This window comes from Chelonoidis abingdonii, chromosome 12, assembly GCF_003597395.2.
Source record: "Chelonoidis abingdonii isolate Lonesome George chromosome 12, CheloAbing_2.0, whole genome shotgun sequence".
NCBI lineage: Eukaryota > Metazoa > Chordata > Testudines > Testudinidae > Chelonoidis > Chelonoidis abingdonii.
In genome coordinates, this window is record NC_133780.1 from 7,706,067 (window position 1) to 7,722,761 (window position 16,695).

General features: G+C 48.6%; 1 protein-coding gene across 1 annotated transcript; it reads left to right on the plus strand.

The window, feature by feature from the left end:
* Positions 1-2,519: 2,519 nt before the first annotated feature.
* LOC142047644 (zinc finger protein RFP-like) lies at positions 2,520-16,639 on the plus strand. The gene is given in 8 exon segments (XM_075071659.1): positions 2,520-2,943; positions 2,945-2,972; positions 4,136-4,231; positions 6,644-6,874; positions 8,434-8,456; positions 9,039-9,154; positions 11,405-11,455; positions 14,962-16,639. Coding segments are annotated over 8 exon segments (1,491 nt in total). The 5' UTR covers positions 2,520-2,548; the 3' UTR covers positions 15,513-16,639.
* Positions 16,640-16,695: the final 56 nt, after the last annotated feature.

A 16,695-nucleotide genomic window follows, 5' to 3' on the forward strand; every position in this document is an offset into this window, starting at 1 on the left:
AAAGTTGGAGGCAGAATCTTCTCCGATTTTTGCTGCTGTATGGAGAGAGAAGAAACTTGTTCAGAGGCGGCTTTACCTGTAGGGAGACCCCTGCTAGGGAAGGAGAATGGGAATTCAGCTCTGGGTTTCCCCCCATCATGCCCCCAATGGACCCCAAACTACACTCTGCACAGAAACCCCCTATCCTGACAATGGGAAGGCCTCCAGGAGAGAGCATAACAACCCTACGCACCATCTCCCAGGGCTACGGGTGCAAGCCTGCACTCCTGTCCCCAGAGTCATGCTAAGGGGCGCCCAGTGCGTATTGAGACGCTGGCCGAGCTTTGCTCTCAGGGGTGACCTTTGGATGCTGTTTCGGCTCTTTGGGGTTCCCTGGGTTTTGAGCAAAGGCGTCTTAGAGATTCCCAGGGAGCCAGGGAAGGGTAATGGCTGGGGACGGCCTCGCAGATTTCCACAGGCCCAGGACTTGTCAGGCCTAGAGTAACCAGCAGTCGGCGCTCATCTCCAGTCACTGCTCCCCTCTCCCTATAATGCATTGGGGCATCTGGGCTCAGGTCACCAAGGGGAGTATCCGCTGGCCCATCCTCTTGGGGCAGCCACAGGCCTTTACCTTGACTCTCTCCCCAAGGGCCTCTGCAGAGACCTGGCCTCCAGAGGAGAGGAAAGTCTGAGCCAGGAGGTGGACAGAAATGGGGCACAAAGGCCAGGCACTCTGCTAGGCACTGCCAGCCCTGCACATCACACAGCAGCTGGACCTTTAACTTGTAATGTCATCATCCTGTGGAACTCACTGTCACTGGATACCACCATGGCCAGAACATCAGATTCTCTGACGGATTGGCCATTTCTGTGGGTCACACAAATACCCAGACTAGAACAGTTCACACTGATGATGGGCAGGGATATAGACCCTTCTGCTATAGGGCCTCACCCCATCTCTGAAATTCCTAGAGGGTTGTGCCTTCCCCCTCCCTCATCCCTCCCACTCCTGGATAAGGCAGGCTAGTCCCTACCTGTTCTGACACTGCACTGTGCCCTGGAAGGGAGTAGAGGATGCACACAGGGCTCCGCGCATTGTCCTGCCCCAAGCACTGGCTCCGCATTCCCATTGGCTGGCACCCGGCCAATGGGAGCTGCAGGGGGTGGTGCCTGCGGGCGAGAGCCTCACAGCACTGCTTATGTTCATCCATCTAGGAGCTGGACCTTCTGCTGGCCGCTGCTGGGGTGCATCACGGTCCATGGCGCCAGAACAGGCAAGACGCCTGCCTCTGCACCCCAGCTGCACCACTGATCGGGAGCCACTGGAAGTAAGCCTGAGGCGCTCCCCAACCCCACCCCACCCCTAAGCCTCCCCAAACCCAGAGCCCCCTCCTGCATCCCAAACCCTTCATCCCCAGCCCCACTCTAGAGCCTGAATCCCCAGCCCAGCCCCAGCCCCTTTCCATACCCTGGATCCTTCATTCTCGGTCCCACCCTGCAACCCTCACCTCCTCACCCCAACCCTCTGCCCCAGTCCTGAGCCCCTCCCACACCCCAAACCCTTCATCCCCAGTACCGTTGGGTCGCAGGCATCAGCAATTTTCTTCAGCTGGGTCGCCAGATAGAAGTTTGAAAACCACCGACCTAGAGTACTGTGTGCAGTACTGGTCACATCATTTGAAAAAGGCTATTGCAGTATTAGAGAGGATTCAGAGAAGGGCAACGAGAATGATGAGGGGCCTGGAAAACCTCTTTTGGTGGGAAAGATTCCAAAGAACGGGACTGTTTACCTTGGAAAGGAGATGACTAAGAGGGGAGAGGCTAAAAGGGTATAAAATAATGAATGGGCCAGAGAAGACTGGGAAAGTCTTTTCTGCCTGTCTCATAACACAAGAACAAGAGGACGGTCAATGAAATGGAAAGGGATCAAATTCAAAACCAATAAGAAATACTTTTACGCAAAACCCGTAGTTAAACAGTGCAACTCATTGCCACGTGGAGTTTTTGAGGCCAGTAATTTAGCAAGATGCCAAAAAGGGATTGGATATTTGATATGAATAACTAGAAACCCCAGAGTTAGAATAGTTAAGTCAATGCAAATAATTTTTTTGGAAGCAATACATTGATCAAGGCTTAAAATGATCTCTAACTATTAGGGCTTAGTAAGGCTCTTATATAGTGTTTTCCCTCACTAGATCTCAAAGTCCTTTACAAAGGAGGTTCAGAAAGGGTCTTGGCCTTAAACCTGAATCTGAATCTGTGTTTGTTCTGTGGTATAGAAAGAAAGCTGCCAGGCCTGCTCCCAGCAAGCCTCTGTTGGCTTCTTTATGGGTGTAATTGCCTAGTCATTTCTTTAAGTAGCATGTTGCTTGTTTGGGGGCTTTTCTAGGGGGCGGGGGTGGGGGGGCTTCAGGTGTGTTGTGTCTGTGGTGATGGGTTGGTTGGTTGTTTTTAGAATTTCCCGCCGCAGAACGTGATTGGCTCCCGGTTGGTCAATCTGCTTTGCAAGGCTGCTTGCTGGGTCTGGCAGGAAACGAAACTTATCCTGTTCCACGGTCTGCAGGGAGCCATGGCTGCAGCTTTGAATCCTTTGAAGAGCCTCCGAGATGAAGCTACTTGCTCCATCTGTCTGAGTTTTTTCACGGATCCAGTGACTATAGACTGTGGGCACAATTTCTGCCGAGCCTGCATCGCCCAGTGCTGGGAGAGACCAGACACAGACATCTCCTGCCCTCAGTGCAGAGAGACCTTTCCCCAGAGGACCCTGAGGCCGAACAGACAACTGGGGAATTTGGCAGAAATAGCCAAGCAGCTGAGTGTCCCAGCAGCAGCAGCAGGAGGTTTGTGCAACGCGCACCAGGAGCCTTTCAAACTCTTCTGTAACCAGGACCAAGTTCTCATCTGTGTGATCTGCAGGGAGTCCCAGGCCCACTCCAGTGCCCAGCCCTGGCCTAACCTTGTGCTCCATAGAGGAGGCTGCCCGGGAGCACAAGGTTAGGCCAGGGCTGGGCACTGCAGTGGGAGCGGGGCCGGGGGGAGCCCAGGCCACAGCAGATGTGGCTTCAGTGGCGCTGGAACAGTTTTTGGAGTGGGGTGGGGGTGCTGAGCTACACCCCTCTTGCCCCTGTCCGCGCCCTCTCACCGCCCCTCCGAGCTGGGGCCCGAAGCAGGGCCGTGGCTGGAGGGGGGACGTGGACAGCAGTAAGGCGACCGATCGGGCACCTGGCGGAGCCCCCCCCTCCAGCGCCGAGCGGAAAAAAGGGAGGAGAGGCACTGAAGGAGCAGTGACCTGACGAAGCTCACAAAGCAGCTTAGTGGCAGAACCAGGAATTAAACCCTGGCCTCCCATTGCCCATCCTACTTCTCTAGCCACTAGACCACACAGCCTCTCACCGCTCCTGTCAGGCAGGGCTTTACACTCACATTATAAACCGCTCAGCAGGGCTGAGTTTCGACAGTATATTAACCATGTCATACTAATGGTGATGTTAATAAGGCAGTGCACTGATACTGGTCAGTGCTGAAGAGAGGATGTTCATTTTGCAGTTATCACCTCACACTACATAAACCGAATTAGTGCTTTTGTGCACACTACTGTAGCAGCACTAGCTACGTTTTTTGTATTAATTTTGATACTGTCAGGATGGAAACTCCAGCGTAAGATTGCTTATTTCAGCAGTACTCGAATATGCCCTAGAATTTTAAGCGCTGGTCTTTTCAGTAATGTTGGCCCTGCATGTAGGGAAGTACTGTTAGTGTTTACGCTTCACTTTGATAAGTACTTCTCAGCACAACATTTTTAGAATCCTAATGTCCAAACTGGGTACCCTTCTGTTCCAAAATGTAACCGTGACGCCATTATCAAAATCTGAACGATTGAAGTCAGAGGGCTTATTAGAAGTGCTGCAACTTCTTTGGGGGCAGGGACTGTCTTTTTCTTCTGTTTGTACAGCCCCTGGGATTTTGGGGTCCTGGCCCATGCGTGAGGCTTCTAGATGTTATGATAATACAATTAATAAATAATGAATAATAATCTCCCACCTCTCAAGAGGCAATTTTGACAGCCTGAGAGGGACATGCAATGTATATAAATGTATCTGTGAGGACCGACTCCTCAGCCCCCTGACCCTCTCAAAGGTTGTTTTTCTTGCCTCAGGATCAAATTCAAACCCGACTGAACATCCTGAAGCAAGAGAGAGAAGAACTTCTGGAGTGGAAACAAGATGGAGAGACGCAAAGCCAGGAATATCTGGTAGGTGCCCATTGTTATGGTCCAGCAGTTCCATCAGTCAGAGTTGGTATCTCTGTGTGGAGAGAGTGTCAGCCCTGGTCTATACACAGCACTGGCTGATTTAGCCATGGCTCCATCTACACGGCACAGCTCTGGGGGCGACCTGCAGCGTATGTGTAACTACACAGCACAGTGAAAAGCAGGCTGTGTCCACACTCTGGTGGGTGAATGAAAAAACTCCAGCAGGGGGAGGCAGCGGAGCTGCCGGAGCCTTGTCGCACTTCTGGAGCCTTCCCCTTTGGTGAGGAAAGGCTCTTGTGGCGTGGGGGGGCAGCGGGACACTACACTGCTCTTTTTAGCAGTGTAGATGGGGGAGGCCCTGCTTGGGGGCGTATAGAGCCATGTCCATAGGGTTTATACCCAGAGGGTTCAGGCATCTCGTGACTCTACTTGCTTAAGCCATGCCTCGCCATCTACACTGCTATCTATGCCCAAGTTAGCAGGGGCATATAGTGCACGTCCTCTAAACGCCACCATAACATTTGTGTAGTACAGCTGTACCTCAAATCACTTTTTAATGTAATGTCTTTATACTGGTGTAAACCCCTGACATGCAAACATTGTAAACCTAATTTAATTTGACCCTAGTGTGGTGTGGAGAGTTCACCTTATCCAGTTAAACTGAGCTAAAAGGTGCTAACCAGGAGCAAGGCTGAAGTTAATTCAGGGTTAGCTGTAATGTATTGGATAACTCCCAGATAACCTCAAGCGCTTTGCCTCTTGTAGACACACCTTGTGAGGGTGTGATCATGTTTGTCTTTGTTTATCATCCCTCTGGGCTGATTCCTCCACTTGCTTCCAGTTTCAACTCTTAAGCACTGATCTTATTCCCCACACATCAGTGGGTCCAAACCCAGCTACAAACAGTGATTTGAAGGGAGATTGTTTTCAAAGGCACGTATGAGTGATTAGGTGCCTAATTCACATTGACTGTCAATAGGACTTAGATACCCAGTGGCAGTTTTGTATCACTGACATCCTCCCCCTGAATCTCCATCTATAACCTCCAGACACGACTGGTTCCCTCTGGGACAATGTAATGTACAAAATGCCGGATGAAACATGTAAGAGCTGGAGAAAAAGCAAGGATTTTGCATAGTATATGTTGTACCTGGCGTTTTGTGTGGATAACCAGCAGAACTTTCCTTCAGTCTTCTCCACAGCTCTCTGCCAATGTATTCCTGATATGGAGTCGGACCCCCCCTTCCAACCTTTCTGCTGCGGGAGGACTCTAAATGATCAGCAGAATATACTAAGCCACTCGGACCTGAAGACTCATCATTTTAGAGATATTGGGTGACATTTTCAAAAGTGCCTAAGTGATTTTTGGAGCCTAAGGTTTACAGTTTTGCAAATGGTTAAGGGCCAGATTCTCAAAGATATTTAGGACCTTAAAATGCAGAGAGGCCTAGTGAGATTTTTTCAAAAGCAACTAAGTAGCACCTAACATCCTCTGTAGTTAAGGGAACTTAGGCACCTAAGTAATACTGAAAATCCCTCTCAGGACTTTTATGTCTCTTTAAACACCTAATATCTTTTAAAAGCAGCTCCTTATACACTTCTTTTAAATGGGTTTCAACTCCTAAATGATTTTGCTGTTTCTGAAAATTTACCCTAAGTTCTATTTTCAAAAGTCATTTTCAAAGAAACGTAGGCTCCTAAGCACAAAAATAACTTTGAAAGTGGGAACTGGACTCCTAGGTCACCAAGGCACTTTGGAACATGTTATTCATTCAGGCCAGCTGAGAGACTATCCAAAAATCTTCTCTCTAGAAGCTATCAGGCATTTTCTCCTGAAATCTCAAACGTATGTTTGTACTAGGTTGATATGACAAGAGGGCTTTAAGAGCTGTTCCTCTCAGGGACATGGGGAGAGTCTGGGATGCCCAACTTTCTCATCTGTGAAAACCGGATGCTGAGCGCTGGAACCTGCCCCACCCCAGGCTCTGCCTCTTTCCCTCCAGGTCTCGCCCCCCAATCCTCTTTCCTCCTCACTGTCGCTTGCTGCTCTCTCCACCTCCCTTCCTCTGCCAGCTGAGCTGGGCTCTACGGGTGTGGTGGAGGTTACTGGAGTGGGGCGGGGCAGGGCAGGGGAGGGAGAGCCATGCTTTGCGGGTAGAGGGGTGATTGGGGCAGGACGAGGGAGCTGCCCGCACTTCTCTCCCCCGTCCCCGAGCCATCCCTGAGTGCTCCTCCAGGCTCCCCTGGTGTTAGAAGTCCGGTTACCCAGAGTAACTGGCTTCCAATATCCAGTCAGCAGTCCCGACCGGACACTGCAGGTTTCCCTTTTGACTGGACTTTCTGGTCGAAAACCGGACATCTGGCAACCCCAGTCCCTGACCTGTCCTTTTCCGGTTTGCTTCTTCATTATAGGGAAAGGTAGAAGCTGAGAGGCAGAAGATTGTGTCTGAATTTGAGCAACTGCGGCAATTCCTGGAGGAACAAGAGCAACTCCTGCTGGTGCAGCTGGAAGAGTTGGACAAGGAAATTGTGAAGATACAGGATGAAAATGTCACCAAACTATCTGAGGAGATTTCCCGTCTCAGTGACTTGATCAATGAGATAGAAGAGAAGTATCAGCAGCCAACAAGCCAATTCCTGCAGGTGAGACGGTTAGAGACACCCAGATCCCTGCCCAGGCAAGGGAGAGATTCTGAGTGATTAGCTTTGGAGTTTATTAAGTTCTTGGAAAGGTCCCCCTCCCCAATGGAGACTGTCAACATTTCCTTTAGCAAAGCGAGGGAAAACAAAATTTGACATTTCTAATATTTCCAACGTGGAAACAGTTTTGCTGTTTTAAAGGCAGATGTCTCAGACCTTTTTGATACATCATACATAATCCCCTCTTCTTTTCAGTTTAAAGCAATTTTTATAAAACATTCCTGGCTTTTACAAAAAAGAGGTATTCATTTTTTTTCTGATTTTCATCCTACTTTTGTATTATTCAAATATATATAAAAAACTTGTTTTATTAGGAAAATACAATCCATTGCATGAGATCTCTGTATTACGATAATACATTGGTCTGTATGTATATGCAAAGCTGCCTGCTGAAATAAGAACATATTGTTCTAGAAGATACGCACAATATCCAACAGGCATGCACACAAGGTCTGAAGTGCGTGTTCATCTGAACGTATTGATGAATCTCACCCACCACGTACACATTTCAAACTGTTAGCAGACAATGGGTTAAAGATTTGATGCACTAAAATGGGAAGAAAATGAAAATCTGTATCAGAATACGTTTCAGAACACAAGGAAGTATTCAAAAAGGTTATAGAAACAAAGACAGGAGCTAAGGATGAAGTTGAGTGTATGCGCTGCAAATGGGGTGGCCCAATTATCAAATGTGAATATTTATAGGCTAATAGTTCTAAGTCTCCACCAGTAAACTGTTGGTTCAAAGGACAAGTTTTATTTGGGGATTAGAGATGTATTGTTTTCTTAAACTTAGAGGGCCATTGTGTTTTTTGAGCTCTGTTTTAGTTCTGTAGCAAACCAGAGTGATGAACAGAATTGAAAGCATTAATCTACTGAACACTTTTTTCCCATCTTTCCATCCACCAAAATAAACCTGATATTTACCTAGAAAAGTGAATAGTTTTTTTGCACTGATTTCCATTTGTTTTTGTTGTTGTGGTAATTTTTCCTGGGAATTTATCAGTGTTTAACTAAAATTAAAATGGAAAATGAGGGGCCCTAATGATCTGGCAGGAGTAAACGGCACAACTCCAGTGTCTAGGAAGTGGGAGATTAGGAAAGCGAAGTTCTTTTCAGGGCCTATTAAGAAATGGGAATGAATCCAGTTTCCAGAATTGCATAAATGGAGCTTTTAGCTTGTGAGAGGCAAATGCTCTGGACACAGCAGTTGCACATGGAAGTCCGGGATTCATGTGTCTGATGAGTCTGTTTGAGCAAGTGCCATTGGCACAGGCATAATAGAATTTAGAAGAAGAAAACCCACAATCATGGTGTGTGCTTAAGGGCCCCATTCCACTGAAGTCTGTGAATGGAATTTTAAAGGTGCAACTACAGAGAACTGCATCTCGAGCTCAACTAGGGATGGCAAAGTGAGTCCTCTCCAGAGCAGGAGCGATCAGCAGCTTCTGGCTCATGGGACTGAGCTCTTTTTTTTTTCTTCTCCCCTCTCTCTCTTCTAGGACATCAAAAGCACCTGGAGCAGGTACGTAGCTCCTGCCCACTCCCCCTTACGCTTTGTGATGTTGGAAGGGGATTGGATCCCCCGGGTCAGATATTACAGGGTATTTCGACACCTGACATGTAGCTAGGCACTTACCTGCTTTGGAAAATTCCAGCAAGCAAGTTAGGCAGCTCCCATTGGAATCAGTGGCAGTTGGGAGCCTAGCTTGGTTAGGTGCTTTTGAAAATCCCAGGACTGACCTTTAAAAATCAGGCCTTAAGTGACTTGCCGCAGGTCATGCAGGGAGGCTGTGGCAGAGAAGGGAGTGGAACATAGGTTTCCAGATTCCTACAGCAACCCCTTAACCACTGGAGCATCCTTTCCCATGAGATTATGCCCTTCTGTCTGAGGGGCAGCTTGTGGACCCCTTACTCTCTTTAACTCCTATTTGAGGATCTAGGCATTTAAATACTCCAGAGAGGAGGGCAATTGGCTCACCAGTGGGAGTTAGAGGCTCACAGTGAGCCCACGAGAGAGCAGCCTCTGGTAGCTCATTCTCCCAAAAGACAGAAAAGATTTAGAATGGCTGGTTTTGTTCTGTCTTGTCTTGTTTTCCCCCTCTAGGTGTGAGAAGCTGAAGTCTGAGAAACCAGTGGCTGTGCCAGAGGATCTGAGAGAGAGAGTCGGCGTCTCTTCCCAAAGAAATGTTTGTCTGCAGGAGGCTCTGAAGAAATTCAAAGGTAACTTAACAGTTATCTGGGTTCATGCTATGGTGATGATACTTCGAGATGCACCTCTGACTGTGGAAGGAGATGGACTCTGGCCTATTAGTTCTCAGCTCGTCCCAGCTAAACATCTTTGTGGGTGGGATGGGGAGGGCTCAGGGCTGATGCCAGTTCTCCAGGCCTCCACTTGGATTGTCTCAGACCCAACTCATGGTGTCAAAATGGGTCACTCAGAATTTGAGACATGCAGTCACCAGATGTTATAGAAAATGTTGAATGTAACCTCCATGGCTGGGATTTTCCAAGGGACCTATGGGATTTAGGCACTCATCTCTCTCTCTCTGACTGTCAATAGGAGTTGGCCATCACAGAGCCTCAGCTCTTTTGAAAATCCTAGTCTGTACCTCAAGTTCCTCCATCTTTCAAAAGGAGGCAATAATGACCACCCTACCTTGTTATGCTAATTAGTGAATGCCGCCCAGTGCTTTGAGATCCTTGGAGGAAGGTGGGAGATGGCAAAGTGCAAGATGTGTATTTTGGATGATGATTTCACTTTAGTTTGGTCTCGCTGGAAAGGTCTCCCCATTCGAATCTGCCTCTCAACCTATGGTCTTTTCCTTTGGGCTGTCTCAGAATTACAGCATCGTTTCATGCAGTGCTGCTGTAGCTGTGTCAGTCCCAGGATATTAGACAAGATGGGGGAGGTAACAGCTTTTATTGGACCAACTCCTGTTGGTGACAGACAAACTTTTGAGCTACACAGACCCGAAGAAAAGCTCTGAGTAAGCTCCAAAGCTTGTCTCTCTCAAGCACAGTTACATTAATTAACAGTAGAAATGTCACCAGAGTTAATACAACATGAAATCACCTCTCCAGTCCTTCCTTTCTCTAGAGACCCGGCCCTCTGAACTGACTTCTGAGCCCAAAGGCAGAGAGAAAGGGTGAGGGCTAGATTCACAAAAGGACTTGGGGGTCTACCTGCCATTTTAGGCATCTAAATCCCAGAATCAGACCACACTGGGATTCACAGGGCCCCCTGCTGAGCTGCCTAAAGTCACTCATCACCTCTGTTTTTGCAGTAAATTTTCCCTAGGCATCTGTGTTTCTTCTTCTGTGCGTGCGCACTGCAGTTCAAGTCTAGCTGTCCAGACACATAAGCCCCAGAGAGCTACATGAACTGGGGAAAGAAAGGTGTTCCTCCTCCTAACTCACCTACAGGGCCTAATCTGAGATGTCTGCTCCGAGCACGCTTACTGGCTCAGGTCCTATATGTGAATTTACCCAAAAGAACCAGGCCCTAGGGAAAAGCAAGCTCCCTTATCACTTATAGCTCCGTGATTAGAGTAAAGAGATGGGATGTGGGAGACCACCAGTTCAAATCCCTTGTCCCGTGGAGAAGAAGAAATTCCAATGGGGGTCCAATATGGCCTCTGTCTCCACTTTTGAATCTGATCCACTGCATATAAATAATTGAGCAGAGGGAAAGGCTTCTGGGTCTCCCACCTCCCAAGGGCGTGCTCTAACCGCCAGGCTACAGAGATGTTCTTCTGATTTCTTTCTGCCTCTGGCCCAATGAATTATTGATTATGCCCAGTGGAACCTCTCCCCCAGGAGAACGTATGGGCACCCCGCATCAGAAAATCCTGCAGCCCAGAGATGAGGGCACTCCTTGGGAGGCGGTAGATCTCATTTCAGATCCCTGCTCCCTCTGTGGCACAGGGTTAACTTGAACTAGCGGTCCCCCCAAGGCCAGCTGAGTGCTCCACCCACTGGGGTAAAAGTTATGAGCAAGGTGGGTTTTCTCCACCCCTGCAGGCTTCTTGCCAAAAAAAATGGCACAGGTACTGGAAACCAAGAGAGGGATCGCAGTTGAGAATCCCACACCGAGGGAGGCACCTACGGTGCTGCCCAGACTCAGTGGCCGAACTCCCTGAGATGGCCAGGGCTTAGCACACACCCCTACACCGCCACACCCTGCACCTTGGCCTTTCCCACTGGCTGGCGTAAGCAGGGAGTCGCCTAGCACGCTGGCTTTGTGAATCTCATTGCAAGGCGCATCTTTTTCCCCGTTCACGGTACAGGGAGCCTGACTCAGGCTTTGTGAATCACAATGGCTTTCTAGGTGCCTAAACTTTGGGTCATGTGATGCTAAATGTCACTTTGCCTAAGTTTCTTTGTGAATCCATCCAGCCCTAAGTTTTCATGAGCCTATTTTCCTGCAAGAAAGGGGGAAATCAGCTCTCCTCTGATCTTTTCTTTCTCTAGAGACCCTGCCCTATCAACTGAACTTTCTGATCTCAAAGGCAGAGAAAGAGGGTAAGTTTTCATGAGGTTATTATCCTACAACAATTATTACTTAAAATCTCAGGATTCATTTTTTAGAAGAAGCTTCTGAATTCAAACAAGAGGTTTCCACCAATACAGTCATGGATCTCAAGGTTGGAAGGAATCATTATATCATAAGAACGGCCAAATTGGTTCACACCAATTGTCCATCTAGCCCAGTATCCTGTCTTCCAACAGTGGCCAATGCCAGGTGCCCCAGAGGGAATGAACAGAACAGGGGATCATCCAATGATCCATCCCCTGTCACCCACTTCCATTTTGTGATGTATGAACGTGCACATACTATTTACAATTGGAAAGTAGGGTACATTTTTTAGGTCTCCCAATAATTAGCCTTTAGTGCACACTTGGGTCACATTTTGCTCTTCTCTCAGTAATTATAAGGACTAGAAACTTCCTCTGTTTTTATTTTTTATCTAAAAGACAAGCTTCGCTGCTGCAAAACGTCATTAACACAGAGTGCAGGTTGACCATTGATGCCTCGTACTTTTCCAGAAGATGAAAGCAACCTGTATTTCAACCTCTGAAAACTGGGAAATAAAGAGTTAAGGAAGCATCTCCCACCAGCTCCTATGCTATCCTCCCCTCCTCCCCTAGTGTCAGGAGCATGGACTCATGTGCTGGGCTCCATCCATCCCCAGCTGGTGGAAGGTCCCTTGGGGGGAGACCATGCTCAAGCCAGTACTGAGCCAGGCAGAGAATCAGGACTGCGGCAGCATTCAAAAAAGCAAACAATTTTGGGAATCATTAGGAAAGGGACAGAAAATATCATGTTGCCTCTCTATAAATCCATGGTGCACCTACATCTTGAATACTGCATGCAGATGTGGTTGCCCCATCTCAAAAAAGATATATTGGAAAAGGTTCAGAAAAGGGCAGCCAAAACAATTAGGGTATGGGACAGCTGCCATATGAGGAGAGATTAATAAGATTGGGTCTTTTCAGCTTGGAAAAGAGATGACTAAGGGGAGATATGACAGAGGTCTATAAAATCATGACAGGTGTGGGGAAAGTAAATAAGAAAGTGTTATTTACTTCTTCTCATAACTTAATAGTTACTAGGGGTCACCAAATGAAATTAATAGGCAGCAGCAGGTTTAAAACAAACAAAAGGAAGTATTTCTTCACAGAACACACAGTGAACATGTGGAACTCCTTGCCAGAGGATGTTGTGAAGGCCAAGACCATAACAGACTTCTTTTTTGAACTAAATAAGTGTTTGAAGGACAGGTCCATGAATGGCTGTTAGCCAAGATGGACAGGGATAGTGTCCCTTGCCTCTGTTTGCCAGAAGCTGGGAATGGGCGACAGGGGATGGATTACTTGATGATCACCTGTTCTGTTCATTCCCTCTGGGGCACCTAGTACTGGCCGGTGTCGGAAGACAGGATACTAATAACCATTGGTGGATAAATTCAATAAAGATAGGACCATGAGTTCAAGGATCATTGTCTGTGCCTGGGGGTTGGTGCTCCCTGTGGTACTGGGAATTGTACCTTTCAGTGGTTGGGCTTCCCAGACAGGAAGGAGGAACATGGCAGAAGCTCTGTGATACAGAACTTTGGATAAAGAGGGTTTCATTCAAGCACTATGCTCCCAGCAGGATCACTGAACACCACAAGCGTGTTGTGTCCCCCTCCTTGTCCCTTGAGCACCACTGGAGGCTGGGGAAGGGGTTCTCTTCTGATCTCATAGTCACCTATCTGTGTCCTTTCATGGCCCCCAGCAACAGCATCTGAATACTTGACATCTTTTATGGCCATTTGACAAAAAGGGAAGCTGGAATGCAGCGAGAGGAAGGGACATGCCTGAGGTCACAAAGCAAGTCAGTAGCGGAGTGAGGAATAGAGCCCAGGAATCCTGGCTTCTAACCTCTAGACCATGCTCCCTCCCCAAAATGAGTGTAGTGCACTGGATGGACTTTACACATCCCGGTGCTGTGGACAGTTAGTGCCACCAAGAAGGCTAATTCCCAGCGCAATTGGAGTTGCCGTTGTCTTCTGAGGACCTCAGGCCACAGACAGCAACGTGGGCAGCTTAGCCTGTCCCAAGAGCAAACAGTCCCTTTTCACCCACTGCATATAGGGAAACTGAGGCACATACAGGCTTCCTAAAAAAAATTACAAAAAAATCCATTTGTCACCCCCCAAACAGTACCTCTTAGATGCCTGGCGGGAACGACAGATACTTTCCTGGTCAGCTTCAGCCAACAGGCAGCTCCCCAGGACTGACACTCAGTGCCCACCCTAGCCAGCCTGGGGCTGCTAGGGAGCATGAGAAATGGTCCGAGTCTCCCCAAGGGCTGAGCTCTGCCTGGAAGGGTCTGTCTGCACTGCAGAGGGAACCATGGGGATTAGCACCCAGGTTAGCCTGGGCTGGGTGCAAGGAGCCATGCTGCTGAGCCTTACCTCACTTACTGTGTTTTCACTGGTGTTGGCAAGTCTCTAGGACTTCTGGGAGCACATTCCGTGGCTGATGGTGCCACCATAAACTGAGCTATTCTGTGTTTCTTTCCCAGTGATTCGTGGGGTACCTGGTCTGTCTTTCACAGGGGAATCATGGGAAGGCACTGGAGGGCTATTTTCCCTCAGATCAGGCTGGCAGTGACAATGGGGGGGAGGGTTTTCACCTTCCTCTGCAGCATGTGGATGAGGGTGAAGTACCAGGATTATTTGGGGGTATCTCACTGAATCATCTCCCTGCATTGTGGGGTCTCGGGCATTGGTGCACTTTGGTGCCACCTCCTTCTCTGCCTGTGGCACATAAATAGTCCCGTCTGTTGTAGGCTGTCATGCTTTGGGCTACTGTTGGGGGTTGGGTTAGGTGGGTGGTGGGTGGGGTTGGTGGCCTGTGCTATACGGGGGTCAGATTAGATGACGTGGTTCCTTTCTGGCCTCAGATTCTCTGACTCTCAGCACTGGAGTGGTTTAGCCTGCACAGAGGTGCCGACTTCCCCAGTTCCCAGGGGGGTTCTTGATCCTCGCTCTGTCCCAGGCCTTGCCCCCAAGCCCCCACCCTTACCCCATCTCTTCCTGCCCTGTTCCATTCTGCCCCCTCCCTCCGCCTCTTCCTGCCCCTACTCCTCTCCCTCACCCCCAGAACCTCGTGGCCACCTCTGAACAACGGATCCGTGGCAGGAGAAAGGTGCTGGGAGGGAGGGGGAGAAGCTGATCAGTGAGGCCCGTTGGCCGATGGGAGGTGCTGTGGACAGAGGGGGGGGAGCTAATTGGCAGAACCTGCCTGTGGGTGCTGAGCACCACTATTTATTTTCTGTGGGTGCTTCAGCCCCGGAGCACCCACAGAGTCGGTGCCTATGCTGGGTGGAAAGCACCCCCGAACTCAGATGAGGTGTTTATGCATCTGGACAGGAAGGGCATTCAAGTTAGCAGCTGTGTACGCACCTGGGTTTACTCTGCAGTGAGGACGGACCTTAACACTCTTCTCCTGTGTGTCTCTCTCTCTCTCCCCTCTTGCAGCGCAGGCCATTCCAGATCCAGATCTGGCAAATCCTTGTTCCATCGTGTCCACAGATGAGAGTGTGTTACAGAAATACCAAGACACAGGATATTTAGTGCCACAGAACAGGTTTTACCCTGCTCCCTGTGTGCTGGGCTGTACGGGCTTCACCTCAGGGAGATGTTACTGGGAAGTGGAGGTGGGGAACAAAGACGAGTGGGTTTTGGGCATTGCCAAAGAGTCTGTGATACATGAGGGAGTGATAAGCCATACACCAGAGGAGGGGATCTGGGCTTTGCAGAATACAAGGTATCAGTACTGCGCCCTCACCTCCCCTAAGACTGCTCTGGGCCTACGTCGTAGACCCAGTAAGATTGGGGTTTACCTGGATTATGAAGGGGAGAAAATTACATTTTATGACATTACATCTTCTGGCAGAAAGCCGATCTTTACTTTCACATCCTCTTTCTCGGGGAAGATCATCCCCTTCTTTGGGAGCCGGCGTGTCGAATTACTGAGAAGGTTACGGGGAGGCATGGCAGTAGGTGGTCACTGGCAGGCATACCGTTAACACCTGCGACAGAGGAACAGGGAGCACTCGATATGAGGTATCTAAAGTAGAGCAAAGACATAGGTAATATATACATTTCAGCTATCACACTTTGCCATTCTAATCACAGCATTCAAAAACTTGCCAGCCTCCAGCATTCAAAAACTGTGTCAGGCCCCCCAAAATCAGGAGATTGGCTTAAACATTTTTTTAAATTTTGTGTTATTTTTCTTTGCCTTCTGGCTTCCCAGCTTTCAGGGGGGTTCTTGTTTCCGGTTTTCAATCTTTGCTACACAAACATGAAGGCTGGAAATGTATCTGTAATATAATCTGAGCTCCCTCAAATCTATCTACTCCAGCAGCTGGGACTTGAAGAAAAACACTGAGTGCTGCGAGACTCACAATAAAATGGTCAGGGGGAACAAGACTGACTTGCTCAGCATTATACTGGTGACAGGAGTTTCTCAACCCTCTTACATCCCATATAACTCTGGGATCCTCCAGACACACACGAACTGGCTAACCAGCAGACACCAGGAGCCACTCTCAGGGTCACCACAGAGCCTGCCTGTCTTAGGGCAGGTCTACACTTAAAATACTGCACCGGCGGTGCTACGTCCCTGTAATGCTTAAGTAAAGACACTCCTATGCCGACAGGAGAGCTTCTCCCATCAGTGTAGTTAATCCACCTCTCTGAGAGGCGGTAGCTATGGCAAGGGGAGAAGCTCTCCCGTCAACGTACCGCTGTCTACACCGGGAGTTCAGTCGGTACGACTGTGTGAAAAATCCACACCCCTCAGTGAACACAGTTGTACCGACTGTACTCCCGGTGTAGACAGCGGTATGTTGATGGAAGAGCTTCTCCCTTGCCATAGCTACTGCCTCTTACAGAGGGGTGTGGATTTTTCACCGCCCTGAGCGATAATAGTTCTATCAATGGACATTTATAGCGTAGACCTGGCCTAAGTTCTGACTGACAGGGTCATCCATCAAAGTCCTCTGCTCTTTACTTATGAATATAAAAAACACAGTGGTGTTTCCCTCTTCTCCCAGTTCCCGAGCTCAATGCTCCTCTTTTGCTCTGTTTGGTTATTTGGATGCTGTAGATTCAACTGAGTAAATTCACAGAATAAAGTTTATTTCTATCTTCTGGTCTTAGACTTTGTCCCAGGAGTATTAGATCCATACGGTTCTGCCCTGAAAA